The 16,766-nt window shown below is 40.0% G+C and overlaps 1 protein-coding gene across 8 annotated transcripts in view; it reads left to right on the forward strand.

Annotated features, from left to right (window-relative positions):
• OLA1 (Obg like ATPase 1) overlaps positions 1 to 16,766 on the forward strand; it is a 172,493-nt gene that overhangs the window by 27,437 nt on the left and 128,290 nt on the right. For 7 of the 8 annotated variants that reach the window (XM_036319375.1, XM_036319379.1, XM_036319380.1 and 4 more), the window contains 2 exons: positions 2,557 to 2,700; positions 9,248 to 9,375. In XM_036319375.1, coding sequence (XP_036175268.1) covers positions 2,557 to 2,700; positions 9,248 to 9,375 — 272 coding nt within the window. Of the gene's footprint in view, positions 1 to 2,556; positions 2,701 to 9,245; positions 9,376 to 16,766 lie in introns of those variants that run through there. The other variant, XM_036319381.1, reaches the window with a different exon arrangement.

The following is a 16,766-nucleotide window of genomic DNA, read 5'->3' on the forward strand; positions in this document are numbered from 1 at the left end:
CAACAGTCAATATTATTTGAGTGGGTTGTTAGCTGAGTCTGAATCTAGCCCAGTGGTTCCAAAACCCGACTTTACATATGCATCACCTGAGATATTTTAAAAATATGAGGGCCTACACCAGATCTTGAAAGAGCTGGTAATGGCATGCCTTTACATTCTCAGCTGATTCTGTTATAGGCAGGCATTTGAAAGCTACTGGTTGACCAATGGTGCTCTAAGCAACTAGCAATGATTTATGATTTATGTGGCTATTTTATCCATTGTTTCTACATTTTTCTGAAATGTGCTGTCTGAATGTGATATAAGAAGCAATAAGAGCAATATTTAAAGACCTATAGACAGTTGTAAGTATCTTGTTTCCAAACATGCTTCTCACCAGTAGTATTTAGATAAGCTTTGATTATTACCTTTTGTTCTTTACTTTCTTATAAGATTCTCAGTTTAAAAAAAAAAAGGACTGATTCTTTGGTTTAAAAGTTCAATCAAATGAGCTAACTGTAGTGCGAGTTAATTTCTCCTGAAAATGTATTGGTAGGCTTAGATCTCATATTACTAGACATTTTTACCTTAAAAATTTTGGAAAAGAAAATAATAGTTATCCATAATCCCACCATCCTAGCACAACCATTTTACTTTTGAATATTCTTTTCTTAACAAATTTGGTCTATATGCAAACATTTTTACATAATCATGTCTAGCTGGAGTTAGCAAGCACCAGTCTCACAATTCTCATATAATCCTTTCTCAATTTCTCCAGTTAAATAAAAATTATATGATATTAATTTTTATTTTAGGTTATCATGTGTGTTCTGTTTTTAGAGCAAGGAAGGAAAAGTCACTATAATGTGTCTGTATTACTGATGAAATTGAAAAGTAGCACAAAATAGATTAACAAACTTTTAAAATTCCATTTTTAAAAATTTTAATCTGATTTTTCTCACTGCAATTATATTTTTATTTATTTTTTTAAATACTTTTTATTGATTTTTATAGAGAGAAAAAGGGAGATAGGGGGAGAGAGAGAGAGAAATATTGATGAGAAAGAAAACATCTTTTGGCTGTCTCCTGCAAGCCCCCTACTGGGGAACGAGCTGTAACCTGGGCATGTGCCCTGACCGGGAATCCAACCATCAACTTCTCGGTGTATGGGATGGCACTCAACCAACTGAGGCACACTGGCCAGGGCTCATATTTTTAAAAATGTAGCTGGTGTAGTCCAGCCAGTGTGGTTCAGTGGTTGAGTGTGGACCTATGAACTGGGAGGTTGTGGTTCAATTTCTGCTTGAGGCATACGCCTGAGTTGTGGGCTCAATCCCCTGTGTGGGGTGTGTAGGAAGCAGCCAATCAATGATCCTCTCTCATCATTGATGTTTCTCTCTCTCGTTCCCTCTCCCTTCCTCTCTGAAATCAATAAAAATATCCTATATAATAAAGAGGTAATATGCAAATTGACCATCACACCCTTGTACAAGATGGCCATGCCCATGTGGTCACAAAGTGGCCATCTCCATGTCATCACAAGATGGCTGGCAGGGGAGGGCAGTTAGGGGTAACTGGGCTGGCAGGGGAGGGCAGTTGGGGGCAATGGGGCCGGCAGGGGAGCAGTCAGGCATCGATCAGGCTGCAGGGCAGTGGTTAGGGGGTGATCAGGCTGGCAGGCAGAAGCAGTTAGGGGCAATCAGGCAGGCAGCAGGCGAGTGGTTGGGAGCCAGCAGTCCCGGATGGTGAGAGGGATGTCTGACTGCTGGTTTAGTCTGACATCCCCTGAGAGGTCCCAGGTTGGCGTGGGTGTAGGCTGGACTGAGGGACTCCCCCCATCCCAGCCCCCCCCCCCCCCCGCAAGAATTTCATGCTCTGGGCCTCTAGTATATATATATATATAAAATATGGCTGGTGTTGATATGAGTTGTCATTCTCTGAGCATGTATTACCTGATAAAAATCAGATAATTAGAAAATTATCAACCAATTTATTCATTATTAATAGATGTTAAAAGTTGTTATACCTTGAAAAAATTCACATTTTGACTTTCATAATTCACAATTCTAGACTTAGCAGTAATCGTTATGTACTAATAATTAGGAAGAAGTCCAAGTTCTAATCTCCCATTTCCTATTAGACAATTAGCACCTAGTTCTCAATTCAGAATGCTTAGGAAGTGATTGACCTAACTAGATACACATCTATCTACATTTATGCTAGAGAAGATTATATTAGATATAGGTGAAGTGATAAATTGGTACTACCAGGTACTTTAGGAATTAAATAGATTTGTGGTGTGATATGGGACTAGCTATCATTTATAACAAAGATTCTTTGGGAAAATGCTTTTCAAGTTCCAAATACACTGAGATAGGAACATAACCTAATTATACATCATGAGCGGCATTGTTGTAAATTTCATTAATTTCTGTTAGAAAAATTGTATTCTTCCTCCTCACCTGCATCCCAGATTGGTTTTATAAATCCTCATAAATCTTATTTGAGCATTGAAATTAGATAATTTTTTCTCAGTCTTAGCCTAAGAATTGATTCAATTGTTTTTATTCATTTTAGGAAATCTACGTTCTTCAATGTATTAACCAATAGTCAGGCTTCAGCAGAGAACTTCCCGTTTTGCACTATTGACCCCAATGAGAGCAGAGTACCTGTGCCAGATGAAAGGTTTGATTTTCTTTGCCAGTACCACAAACCAGTAAGGTAAGAAAATCTTTATGCCATTTTTTATTTGGTTGCCCTGTATAAACTGACTAAATATCTGTTAGTGATATATTTAAAATCATGTAGAAAGTTTTATTTCCCAAAATTAATATAGCAGTATTGTTTTGGGGTGCAAAGTAAAGCAGAGCATGGACAAGGGTGAAAATGAATACATCTGGTTGTTAACAATTGCAGTTATTTTTTCTAGGGAATATGAAATGGAGTAATTAATCTTATATGATCTCATTTATGTAAAATTATACATATATGTGTATATTCATAGGAAAATGTATGAAGATCAAAAATTACTTGATGGTTATCTCTGGGTAATGGGATTTTAAGGTGATTTTTACTTCATTTTTTGAATTCCTCTGTATTTGAAATTTTTATAACAAGTATGAATTATTTCTTTAATTATAAAAAGTAAGATAATACAAGTTTCTTGTAGGAGGTTCAGACAATATGGAAATGTATAAAGAGAGGAATAAAAATCACCTATACTTTTACCTTGATATAGTAAATACATTGGAGGTATATTTTTCCATTTACCCCTGAATGTGTGCACATGTACTTACAGAAATAGGATACTTTTTTACTTGAGGTATTATTAATCTTTTTCTAGATTTAAAAACATGAAGTAAACCATAATCCTATCTAATAATAGAGAAACATGGTAATTAACTGTAACTTCGCTACCCTTCCCATTGGCTAATCAGCGAGATATGCAAATTAACTGCCAACCAAGATGGTGGCCGGCAGCCAGGCAGCTGAAGCGAACAGGAGGCATGCTTGCTCCAGTGAAGGAGGAAGCCAAGTTTCCGGGCCTGCCGCTGCTGGGCTCTGAGCTTGCACTCTAAGAAACTATGTTGTAATTATAGAAGCTAAACAAACCCCAGAAACTTGCTTTCAGCCGTCAGAGCTGGAGTTGCAACAGAGTTTCAATTATAAACCCAAACAAACCCAGATACCTGCTTTCAGCAGCCGAGGTCTCAGAGCTGGAGCTGAGCCTCAGAGCTAAAGCCGGCTCTCAGCTCCAGTGACAGCCATAGAAGGTAAATAAATCCCAGAATAATAAAAAAGAAAAAAAGGAGAGGTTGGGAGCTTCAGTCAACTGCCAGCCTGAAAACGGCCCTCAGCCCCTCACCCAGACTGGCCAGGCACCCCAGTGGGAACCCCCACCCTCAAGGGGGTGCGACCAGCTGCAAACAGCCATCATCCCCTCATCCAGGCTTGCCAGGCACCCAAGTGGGACCCCCACCCTGATCTGGGACACCCTTCAGGGCAAACCAGCTGGCCCCCACCCGTGCACCAGGCCTCTATCCTATATAGTAACAGGGTAATATGCAAAAACAAAACAAAAAAGAAATAATTTTTTAGTACATTAGGACTTTCTTACCTAGGTAAGTGTTATAAAGCAGAGTAGCTGTTTTTATTGTGTCTCTAAAGATTAAAACATATTATCATATTCTAATTGGCATATATATCCCTCAAATTAGTTTCTTAAGGTAACTTTGGTGTCCCTTTTAAAAATGTTTTATTTTTAAATGATTTCAAATTTATATAAAAGCTACAGAATTACACTTAGAATGCTTATATACCCTTCATGTAAATTTCTCCAAACCTTTGAGAATAAGTCACAGACTTGATGCCACATTGCACTTCAGTTCTTCAGTTTGTATTTATGAAATACAGACACTGTCCTACATAACCACAGTAAATCCATCAAAATCAGGACATTAACATTGATCGCATATTACCATCTTAATTCACCAGTTCCATTTAGATTTCTCCAGTTGTCCCAATAATATGCTTTATAATGTAGCCAATCTCTTAATCCTAATGGGTTGTCTCCTGATTTGGACCCTGGATAGCGCCCCAGTTACTGTTGCGCTGCCTTCTCTCCCCACTCTGTCTCTCTCTTTGTGTGGGCCCTTGCCACTGCCAGACTGTGTGATCATGTGACATTGCTGAAAATTTTCAGAAACATGAAGAGAATAATTTTTAAGCTCTTGGACTTAAAATTTATTGAAATTTTTGGCAATGAGGAAATTATCTCTTAAAATTTCCCCTGGCTTTCTCTTTAGTAATGAACATTGACTAAATACCTTTATGGATTTTGGCCTCTGTGGTCAAGCAAATAAAAAATTGACGATGATTCAAACTACTTTTTCTTACTACCCCAAACTTATCTGCTGTATTGTAAGATTTTAGTTTTTTGTTCTTTTTTAAATCTCCACCTGAGGATATGTTTTTATTGATATTTAGAGAGAGGAACAGAGAGAGAAACATTGACCAGTTGCCTCCCATATACACCCTGACCAGGGATTTCACCTGCAACCTAGGTATATGCCCTGACTGGGAGTTGAACTTTCAACCTTTTGGTGTATGGGATGACATTCCAACCAACTGAGCCACCTGGCCAGGGCTTAGATTTTTTTGATGAAGGAATATCCTATTCAACCTGTTTCTATTGAAGAAAAACATATAAATATTTTTAGTATTCTGCATTCATTATATTATAGTGATTAAAAAGATTTTTAGCTTTATTGTTTCAGTGCAGGGGTCCTCTAACTATGGCCCATGGGCCACATGCAAATACAAATATTGTATTTGTTCCAGTTTTGTTTTTTTACTTCAAAATAAGATATGTGCAGTGTGCATAGGAATTTGTTCATAGTTTTTTTTTTAAACTATAGTCTGGCCCTCCAACGGTCTGAGGGACAGTGAACTGGCCCCCTGTTTAAAAAGTTTGAGGACCCCTGTTTTAGTGTCAAGAAAGTTTCATAAGAACATTATTTTGCTCAAATAGTCATGAAATTATCTATATAGTCATCAAATATCCTTGAATTAGTACTCAAGTTTTTTGTTTTTTTTAATAGTTTTACTAGAGGCCTTGTGCACGAATTTGTGCACCAGTGTGGTCCCTCAGCCTGGCCTGTGGGATCAGTCCGAAACTGGCTCTCTGACATCCCCAAGGGGTCCCGGATTGTGAGAGGGTGCAGGCCAGGCTGAGGGACCCCCACTGGTGCACAATCGGGACTGGGGAGGGACATCGGAAGTTGGCCAGCCAGCCAGGGACCGCGGGAGGGCTCCAGGGCATGGCTGGCCCGTCTCTTTCAGTCCCTATCGGCCTGACCCCAGCAGCAAGCTAACCTACCAGTCGGAGCATCTGCCCCCTGGTGGTCAGTGCACGTCATAGCAAGAGGTTCAGTGGCCTTACCATATCATTAGCATATTACACTTTGGTTGAATGAATGACCGGACAGGTAGCATATTAGGCTTTTATTATATAGGATTGATTTCAGAGAGTAAAGGAAAGGGAGAGAGAGATAGAAATATCAATGATGAGAGAGAATCACTGATTGGCTGCCTCCTACACATCCCCTACTGGGGATTGAGCCCAAAACCCAGGCATGTACCCTTGACCGGAATCAAATCCGGGTCCCTTCAATCCGCACTCTATCCACTGAGCCAAACCAGCTAGGGCCAGTTTTTTTTGTTTTGTTTTGTTTTTAGATGTGGTGTTACTAGTTTAAACCTTAAATCTAGAATCAGAATTAAGAAACTAATTTTCATTACAATATAGAATCTTAGAACTATAGATTGTCCTGTTTAGTTTCCTTAAAAAAGGAAGCCCAGAAAGGTGAAATGATTTGCTCAAGGCTACACATAGTTAATGTCAACCAGGAATAGAACCCAAGGCTTCTCATTTCAAATTCAGTGCCTTTTCACTCATATCTATGCTACTGAACTTTATATTTATCATATGGGTGGTTTTAATTTTTAGAAATATCACTTAGGATGAGTTTGGTTGTACTTAACATATTGACTTCAACATATCCTATATAATAAAAGGTTAATATGCAAATAGACTGAATGGTGGAACAACTGAAAAACCAAACAACTGGTTGCTATGAGGTGCACTGACCACTAAGGGGTGTGCACGGAGCATGACAGGCAGTGGCTGTGGTGGGATAGTGGAGCAGGTGAGCGGGGGCGCCGGTCACTGTCATCCAGGTGAGCCTCTGGTGGTTACTGAAAATTCTTTGCTCCTGCGCACCATGATCCTGCCCGGTGCTCAGAACCTCCGCTTGTATCCACTGCCGACACTGACCCCACTCGCACCCACAGCGAGTGCTGCCGCTTGCACCCGCTGCTGGTGCCCAGTGCCAGTCCCGATTGCTCGGCGCTGTCAGCGGGTGCAAGTGGCAGCTGCCAGCCCCGATCACTCCTGAGGACTTCTCCACCTCCCCCTTCTCCTAAGGGGTGATCGGGGCAGCAGCCTCTGCTCACACCTGCTGACGGTGCCAGCCCCAATCGCTCCACACTGTCAGTGGGTGCAAGCGGGGCTGGCGCTGTCAGCACTTGGGAGTGGTGGCGGTGGGAGCGGGGCTGCTGGCAGACAGGGGCCTGGGGGCTGGGCGGGGGCATGGAGGGTGGGCTGAGACCCGGCCCTGTGCCCACTGCAGCCTCACAGCCTACAGTTCCTTTCAAGGTGCACGAATTTATGCACTGGGCCCCTAGTTGTTTTATCATAGGTAGCATGATGTTTAGTGTTGGTTTCAGTAACTCAATTGTGTAGAATTGGTGTCTTTTCTCTTTCCATTTTACTTTCTTTATCAGCTTGATCATAAGATTGCTTCCTCCTTGTGGTCACAGGCTGTCTCTCAAATCTTGGACTTGGATACTTTCTCATCCATGTTCATTCAGAGTGGAGGATGAGGGGTTTACTTCTAGAAGCTCTCTCAGAAGACTCATGAGCCAGAACACTGCTAAGCTCCATTGGCAAACCTCCTTAAGTCTTTCTAGGCAAATGGGGCAAGGTGAAGATCTTAGAATCATTAATCATGCCTAGGGGAGGAGATTAAACTGCTTGGTATAGGCCTAAAGTATATGCCACCCTTTTAGAGGTAGGGGTAGAGCCAGCTTCTCCAAAGCTCTGGGATACCTTGGGGAGGTTTGGCTAGCCAAATGAAAATCAATATAGTTACCAAGAGGAGGAGCAAAGGATTCTGGGGAGGCAACCACAATATCCAACAAAAAAAACTAACCACATTTTGTGTGTATTTCTTGTGGATTTGCTGATAACAATTGCCAAGTAATTACTATCTGTATAAAAATTTTTTATGGAACAATTAATTTTAAAGGATTCATTTTCCATGCAGATAATAGGGAAGTATTTTGTGGAACTTTCATGTTGTATTTTATCATATGGTGAAACTGACATTCTAAAAAATGAATACTCTTTAAAAATTGACAGAGAATACATAATACATACAACTCTAGCATCCACCTTTGTCATGTGATGTTGAAAACTTTATTTACTCATATAACTTAATTTCCATTTCTACGTGGCTGACTGGTTTTCCTAACTTGGTTTCTGATTTGTGTTAACTGTGACTTTACTTTGAGCAAAGCAAAGGTTATTTTGTATATCTGTTTAATTCGGTTGCTGTTGTTAACAACTGGATTATTACTGTGGTAACTGGATCACATCATTATATGCAGTTTGGGCTAGATAATCTATATGGTGATTAAATGTGAACCCAGATATCCTGTGTTTGAATCCCCACAACTGGTTTCTTAATTGCTCTAAGGCTTAATTTCCTCATTTGTAAAGTAGGCTTAATAAATAACACCTACCTGATAGAATTGTTTTGAACATTGAAATGATAATGCATGTAAAGCATTTAGTCCAATGCCTGACACAAGGTACGGTGGCTTATTCTATGATGATTACCTTGCATTGAATCAGTATACTCTTTAAACGTTCTCTACTGAGTGTGTGTGTGTGCATGTGCAGGTGTATATGCCAATTAGAATATGATAATATGTTTTAATCTTTAGAGACACAATAAAAACAGCTACTCTGCTTTATAACACTTACCTAGGTAAGAAAGTCCTAATGTACTAAAAAATTATTTCTTTTTTGTTTTGTTTTTGTTATTTATTTATTAAATCATTATTAAGAGTCTTCTAAACATTATTTTAGAAAGGAAAGAATTAGGCCCTGGCCAGGTGGCTTAATAGGGTAGAGTGTCGTCCCAATACACAAAGCTTGTGGGTTCACTCCCCAGTTAGAGCATATACAAGAAGCAACCAATGAATGTATAAGTAGTGGAACAGCAAATTGATGTTTCTATCTCTCTTTCTCTTCCTTACTGTCTCTCTCAAATCAATAAACAAGAAATTAAAAAAGAAAAGAAAGACTTAATTCATGTAAAATGTTTGGGAAGTCCATTTGGTTAATTAATAGGTTTCTTTTAAAAAAAAATGTAATTTTGTTGAATTTTTTTTCTTTTTTTTTAGAGGGAGAGAGATAGAGATACATTGATGTGAGAGCAGAACATCAATTGGCTGCCGCCTGTACACCCCCTGCTGGGGATGGAGCCTGCAACCAGGCATGTACCCTGACCAGGGATTGAACCAGCAACCTTTTGGTGCATGGGATGATGCCTGACCAACTGAGCCACACCTGCCAGGGTAATCATAAATAGGTTCTTAGTACTGTTTTACAATAAAACCATCTTTCATTTTTTTTTTTCAGTAAAATTCCTGCCTTTCTAAATGTAGTGGATATTGCTGGTCTTGTAAAAGGAGCTCACCAAGGACAAGGCCTGGGAAATGCCTTTTTATCTCATATTAGTGCCTGTGATGGAATCTTTCATCTAACACGTAAGTACAATTGCTTATATACTTGGCTGATTTCATTATGATCAATGTTTTCTTTCCGTTATTGCTCAAATAAAATTAGAAATGCCTGTTTAATAGAAGATTTGCTTTACTTCACAAGATATAATTGTGGATTCATCTGTTAATTGTGACTCTAATGTTATTTAGTATAATCTCCATATGAGAGTGCTTATTCCATAGCAAGTGTATGATGTGTAGATATTATATTCTAATTTAATATTGTCCCCTGTTTTGGATTAGATTCATTGAGAAGTTTTTATGTGAAAGTAATTTTGTTAATTGTAGAGGCATTTTGAAATTTTCTTGTCGAACTTTTATGCATTCTTGCTTTTCCATGTGCCGAGAAGGCGGAATTGATAGAGGAGTGGATTCCATTATTTCAGAGGGGAGAAGGGCGCCCAGGTTATTAAATGAGGAGATTAAGGAGAGAGGGATATAAAGCAGAGAGAAAACAGGTAGAACTATGTGTTGGTTTGTGTTCTTTTGATCACTAAAGTGAGCTAAATGCATGTTAAGTAAATCTCTGATAGAATAGAAAGGTTTAGGTTAAGGCTCAAGTTAAGGCTGCACGTTAGTTAGGGAATAGTGTTATAATGAGAAAATTAATGCAAACAAAGGAAACAGATTAGAGGTAGGGGCCAGCTGTGGTCTGGTTTAGTGTTTTTGTTTGTTACTGGTCCTTGACTATATACCTATAGCAATTGAAATGAACATCTAGAAATAGATATGTCAGTTTGACTAATTTTTTTGTCATTTGGATTTAATAAAATTGTACTCTTTTTTTGTATGTCTTTTGAAAAAAAATCACTTGCCTAGTAATTCATTTTTATTGTATTTTACAAAAGCCTGCCACTAGTGTTTGAGAAGCACTGATCTAGGTAGCTTCACCTTGGATGAAGGAATGGAGACATCTTCTGGAAGGGTTGTGGTACAGGCAAAGAATAGGGTTATGGGTGAGGTGGAGATGGTGGAAATTTTGTTATGTAGAGTAATGTACATTGGCGAGAGCCTCTGATTTTCTGACGGATTTTTTTTTTTTTTTTAATTGGTTCTGGTGACCCATATGAGAGTTTCAAAGAGAGGGTGGAATCAAATGTGACTCCTGGGTTTCTGGGCTGGGCCAGTGGAATGATTTTTGATGTTATTCACTGAGATATTAAATATAGAAGAAGCAGCAAGTCTTGGGAGAGAGTTGATAAGTTCAGTTTGGACAGTTTTTTTGAATTTGTATACCTAGGACATCCATATGGGAGATGTCTATAAGGAAGTAGGATTGATAGGGCAGGTGTGACAGGAATTTGGGGGCAAGAGAACTGAAGGTTTGGCTGTGAGCGTGATTAAACTGACAGAGTAGAGCTTAACACAGGGTAGGAGTGAAAATAGGAGAGGACTGAAAGGTGGAAGGCTCATTGATCTGATTTCCTGATGAGCTTCAAGAACAGATATGCTGGGTATAAAGGGCGTATGTGGTTAGAGAGGGATATTTGACTTAAATTTTCAAGAGCTGGAGCAATTTAGAATGATGGTAAGATCCTGATAATGGCCTGAAACCATTAATAAATGTAATCAAATCTTTGGTTTTATTGTCTTTTGTATAATATTTATCTGACTTGTTTTCCTAACTCTCAAGGGGAAAATGAATTTGGTTAGGATTATACATACTTTATTGTATTTCAGCCAGGCTAAAGGTATTATTAAGAAAGGAAAAAAAATATTGCTAAGAAAGGAACAAAATAGATCCAGAGACAGAGAAGCATGGAACAGACTGGTGAATCTCAGAGGGAAGGCGTGGGTGGAGAGAGATTAACCAAAGAAGTTCTATGCATACTAGAGGTCCAGTGCGTGACTTTGTGCATGGGTGGGTTCCCTCAGCCTGGCCAGTGATCCTGGTAATCAGGGCTGTGGGAGATTGGCCGGCCTGGGGGGTGGGGGAGGGAGCCACGAGAGGTTGGCTGGCTGGGAGGAGGGGCCGCAGGAGGTTGACCAGCTGGGAGGAGGGACCATGGGAGGTTCACCAGCTGGGGGGAGGGACCTTGGGAGCTTGGCCGGCTGGGGGGAGGAGGGACCACGGGAGGTTGGCTGGATGTGGAAGGTTGGCTGTGGGAGCGCACTGATCACCAGGGGACAGCTTCTGTGTTGAGTGTTTGCCCCCTGGTGGTCAGTGCGCATCATAGTGACTGGTCGACCGGTTGTTCGCTTGCTTAGGCTTTTGTATGTATAAGATATGCATAACCTATGGACACAGATATAGGGTGAAGGCCTGGGTGGGAATGGGTGCAGGGTAGAGAGGGTCAATGGGAGATAAAAAGGGAACATCTGTAATACTTTCAGCAATAAAGATACATTAAAAAAGAAAATAAGAATCTGTGATTGCAATATAAATAAATAAATATCATCAATATGGGAAAAAAGAGTCTGTGATTGGTCTGTGGCATATAAAAGACAAGTTGTAGGCACAACCAAAGCACATTTCCAGAAATATCAACTAAACAAGACAAGTACTCCCCTGGGAAAGTTCCTGAGTGTTCAGACAGACTATACAGTTGTCCAATATCCATTCTCTCCTTCATTCCTTGTAACATAATTCCTAACTGAACATATGGCCATCACAATATTAATATCTTTAATTTTTATTTTTTTAGTAATTTTAGATAGATCATACATTGGAATAGATAAAACATTTACATGGTTACAAAAGAAAATTGATATACTATTGGAGTGTACATTGTGAAATCTTGTTCCTACCCACATTTTGATTCCTCTGTTTTGCTTTTATAAGTGATGGCACTTATTAGTTTCTTACGTTATTTTTCAGAGCAACGGTTGGGAAACTTTTTCTTTAGTGGGTCAGATAGTAAATATTTTGCTTTGTTGCATGTTCTTCCTTGTGTGTGTATGTGTGGTGTGTGTGTGTGTGTGTGTGTGTGTGTGTATGTGTGTGTTTGAAATCCTTTAAAAATGTAAGCATCATTCTTACTTCTGGGATCATATAGAAATAGGACATAGACTTAATTTATTGATCCCTGATCTAAAGTTTCTTCATGTCGTACAGGCACATGGGAATGTATTATGTGTCATCCTTGTTGAAAATATTTTTATCAGTCTTTTCCTTAGATATCTATCTTATGTACTCCGATTTTTAGAAAGTTCTTATCCTCCACATGATCAGGTAAATATTCACAACTGTTTAAATTTATTTTTCTTTATTTTTCTATTGAGATATAAATAGTAAAGTGGATAAAACTCACAAATCTGAAGCATACATAAAGCTGGATGCATTTGTACACATGTGTACTTTTGTGTAATCACCATGTAGATCAAGATACAGAACATTCCTGTCACTCTTCTCAGTCAGCCCCTACTCAGGGTAATCACTATTCTGGTTTATATTATCATTGATTATTTTTGCTTATTTTTGAACTTCATATAAATGTAATCATACATTCTATATTCTTTTATGCTCTCCTCCTTTCAACATAATGATGATGAGAGTCATCCCTATTGTGTATACTGGTATTGATAATTTGTATCAATTATCAATTGATACAAATTGTGAAATTAGAAATTTGGATTTTATTCATTTTATGGTTGATATGCAGGATTATGCTGTTTAGTTAACAGAGTTGATGTTCTAGCAACTATATATCAACACACTGTGAATGGATTTGAGTGGGAAGAAGTGTGGGGCAAAAAGAACAGCCAGGAGGTTCTTGTAGCAATCATGGAGGAAATAATGAGGGCTGGATTTTGTAGAAATGTCCATGGCAGTCAAAGGGAAAAACAAATTTGAGAGTCATTGTAAAGAAGGGATAGGCTTTTCTTACATCTCTTATATCTCTTATATCATGATAGGCCTTTCTTACATCTCTTATAAACATCTCTTATTCTCTTCAAATAAGACTGCCAAAGATTTAATACAAAATAGGGAAATAACAACCATATTATGGAAAGAAAAAATTCTTTTTAAATTTATACATGCAGTAACTTCTGGTAATAGATCTTTTATTTAGAAAATGATTAATTATTTTCCTCGAGTTTAATAGGCCAATGTGACTTGTTTTTACTGATTTTTTTAGAAGCAATATAATTTCCTATTGTTAGATTTTTAAAGCTTTGAACATGATGGGGTTATTGATTTCACTGAATCCTTTTGAAGCTGGCATTAGAAGTTTTGAGGTGGTATTTTAACAGGAAGTGAAGGCATTTGTGTGCTATCTGAAGGACAGCACCTTTGTCAGTTTTACTGTATCTACTGTCACGCTATCTATCTATACTAAGAAAAGTCTAGGTGGTTTTCGCACCCTCACGCACTATGTTGTCACAAGGTGACCCACAAGATGGCCGCCACAAGTTGGCCACCGTGAGATGGCTACGCGCACAGTGGAGGCAGGGCCCGTAGGCCACTCCGCGTGGTGAGGCCTGGGGGTCCCGCGGCTCTGCATGGCATGGAGGAGGCCGTTCCCGGCATCTCCGTCACCTCCTGAGGAGGAGGCAGGTCCTGGTGGAGGGGGCGGGTCGCGGAAGGGGAGGTCAGTTGGGGGCCATCAGGCCGGCAGGGGAGCAGTTAGGTGTCAATCAGGCCAGCAGGGGAGCAGTTAGGGGGCGATCAGGCTGGCAGGCAGAAGCGGTTAGGGGCAATCAGGCAGGCAGGCAGGCGAGTGGTTAGGAGGCAGCGGTCCCGGATTGTGAGAGAGCCTAAACCGGCAGTCAGACATCTCCCAAGGGGTTCCAGATTGGAGAGGGTGCAGGCTGGGCTGAGGGACAACACCCCCCCCCCCCCGCCCCGCAACCGCCCCCGTGCACGAATTCTGTGCACTGGGCCTCTAGTATATATATAAAGGCCTGAGCGACTGAACAACCCGTCAGTTGGTCGCTGTGATGCACACTGACCACCCAGGGGGCAGACACTCAATGTAGGAGTTGCCCCCTGGTGGTCAGTGCGCTCCCACAGCAGGAGTACTGCTCAGTTGACTGACGGGAGCCAGACACAGGGCTCATGGCTGGCCGCTGCAGCCCGGAGATTACAGCAGAGCAGCAGTGAGCCTACCGAGCGGCAGCGGTGGCAGACGCAGCAGGGCCGAGATGAGCAGGAGCGGCAGGCAGGAGTGGCAGACAGCATTGGACTGATGGTTTCGGCCCGATCCCCGCAGGATACACCAAGGGACCCCATCAGTGCATGTGCACCTGGCCTCTAGTTTATAGATAAAAGTAGTTCAAGTTTCTCAACATGTACTTAGAGAGATGACCATGTAGACTAGAAATAAGAGTTCTGCTTTCTGAGCTATGGGTCAGTTTTGTTACCAATTTAGAAACATATAGGAGGTTCAGATTTACAGAACTGTTCATTATAAAGTATACTAGAGGCCCAGTGCACGAAATTCATGCAAGGGTAGGGTCCCTAGGCCTGGCCAGCAATCAGGACTGATCTGTGGGGCAACTGGCGAGGTGATCAGGGGGCCCCCACTGGCACCCATCTTGGCTGGCCTGGGGCCTACGGGCTGGGGGCAGCTCCTGTATTGAGCATCTGCCCCCTCGTGGTCAGTTTGTGTCATAGGGACCAGTCATTCCACCAGTCGTTCCGCTGTTCAGTCAATTTGCATATTAGGCTTTTATTATATAGGATAATTATAATTATGTATAGTTGTAAAAAACAGAATTTCAAATGCAACTTGATTATTTTCAGCTAACTTGGTGTGTGTATGCACATGTGTGTAATGTATGTGGGATGTTGGTGGTAATGGTGGGAGTATGGGATATACTGCCCTGTTTTTTCCTGAGTTCTATTCTAGTTAGCTTTTTTTTTTTTTTTTAAATATATTTTATTGATTTTTTACAGAGAGGAAGGGAGAGAGATAGAGAGATAGAAACATCGATGAGAGAGAAACATCGATCAGCTGCCCCCTGCACACCCCCCACTGGGGATATGCCCGCAACCCAGGTACATGCCCTTGACCGGAATCGAACCTGGGACCCTTCAGTCCGCAGGCCGACGCTCTATCCACTGAGCCAAACCGGCTTCGGCCTAGTTAGCTTTTTAAAGTTAAATTTTTTGCCTGTGGATTTATTGTGAACTTCAGTTGCATTTATTATTTTGCTCTGCTAACTTCTAAAAGGAATTTTAACTGTCTTACAATAAAGTACATTAAAATTACAGGAAAAAGATGTAAGTGCATTAATGAAGAATGATAATTAAAGGGAGTGGAGAGAATGGATGGTCAGGAGCCTGAGTATATGGTAACACATAACCCATACCAAATAAAATTGTTAAAATTGAGAATAAACCTTACTACTGAGCATTGTGGCAGCCAAGGCAAAGAGAATAAAATATGGGTTGTCTAATTTCATATATATTTGATATCTATCAGAAGAGATAACACTTTCTTAGCTCTAAATTGAAACTTATTGCATTTTTTGTAGCAGAGGCCTGAGGCACAACCCAGCGTATAGTGTTTTCTGTTAGCTTGCATAAAAGGCAGTAATTTGGAAGCAATCTTTTACTCCTCTTATAATACTTAATAAAAACAGAGGGCATAGAGTTAGATTTTTTTTTCCCTGAAGTACTCATCTTTTCTGGAGTATTTACCTATACGGGTATACAGTAGTATGCATTTATAGCTCCAGTTTATACAGGGGATAAGATAACTGTGTAGTTGGCATGTTTTTAAGCTACTTTTTCTGGGTATGAACAGGCTTTGGCAGTTATGGCCCAGCAATATTAACAATAGCGTGTGTCTGAATAGTTAGCATTTTATTTTGATTTCTAGAAGAAGGGAAATGATTATTAAGCAACTGGGAAATGTTAGGTACTATGGTAGATTCTTTCAAATATATTATTCTATTTAACCTTAACATTCTGCAGGATTGTTGTTATCCCAGTTGTACAGATGAGGATATTGAGAGAGAAAGGTTCAGTAATTTTCCTAGGGTACATAGCTAGTAAATTGGGAGCCTATCTTTCTTTTTTAAAGTTCTTTCTCTTTCCAGTCTTCCCACTATACTACACTGCTTTTGTACATTTTTAAATCTGAATGTGTAGTATGTTTAAGATTTGTGTGTGTGTGTGTGTGTGTGTGTGTGAGGGGGTGGGGAGAAGGAGAGAATTAAAATGCTTGGTGTACATTGTTTTTCAGAGAATACCTGCTGTGCACAATAGTGGCCTTTGAGGCATATCAGGAGATGTTTCTGAAGAGATAGGTGCTGTATAATGATTTTAAAAGAATTAGGTTATAGTTTTTGTTCTTTTGTTGCCATCAGATATTTATTGAGCATTTATTATGTGCTAGGTGTGCTAAGTGCTTTATGTGAGGAATTTTATTTAATTCTCAGAACATGTCAGAAGTGGGGTAGAGAGAGGTTAGGAAATTTGTTCAAGA

Source organism: Myotis myotis, unplaced genomic scaffold, assembly GCF_014108235.1.
Source record: "Myotis myotis isolate mMyoMyo1 unplaced genomic scaffold, mMyoMyo1.p scaffold_m19_p_8, whole genome shotgun sequence".
NCBI classification, from domain to species: Eukaryota; Metazoa; Chordata; class Mammalia; order Chiroptera; family Vespertilionidae; genus Myotis; species Myotis myotis.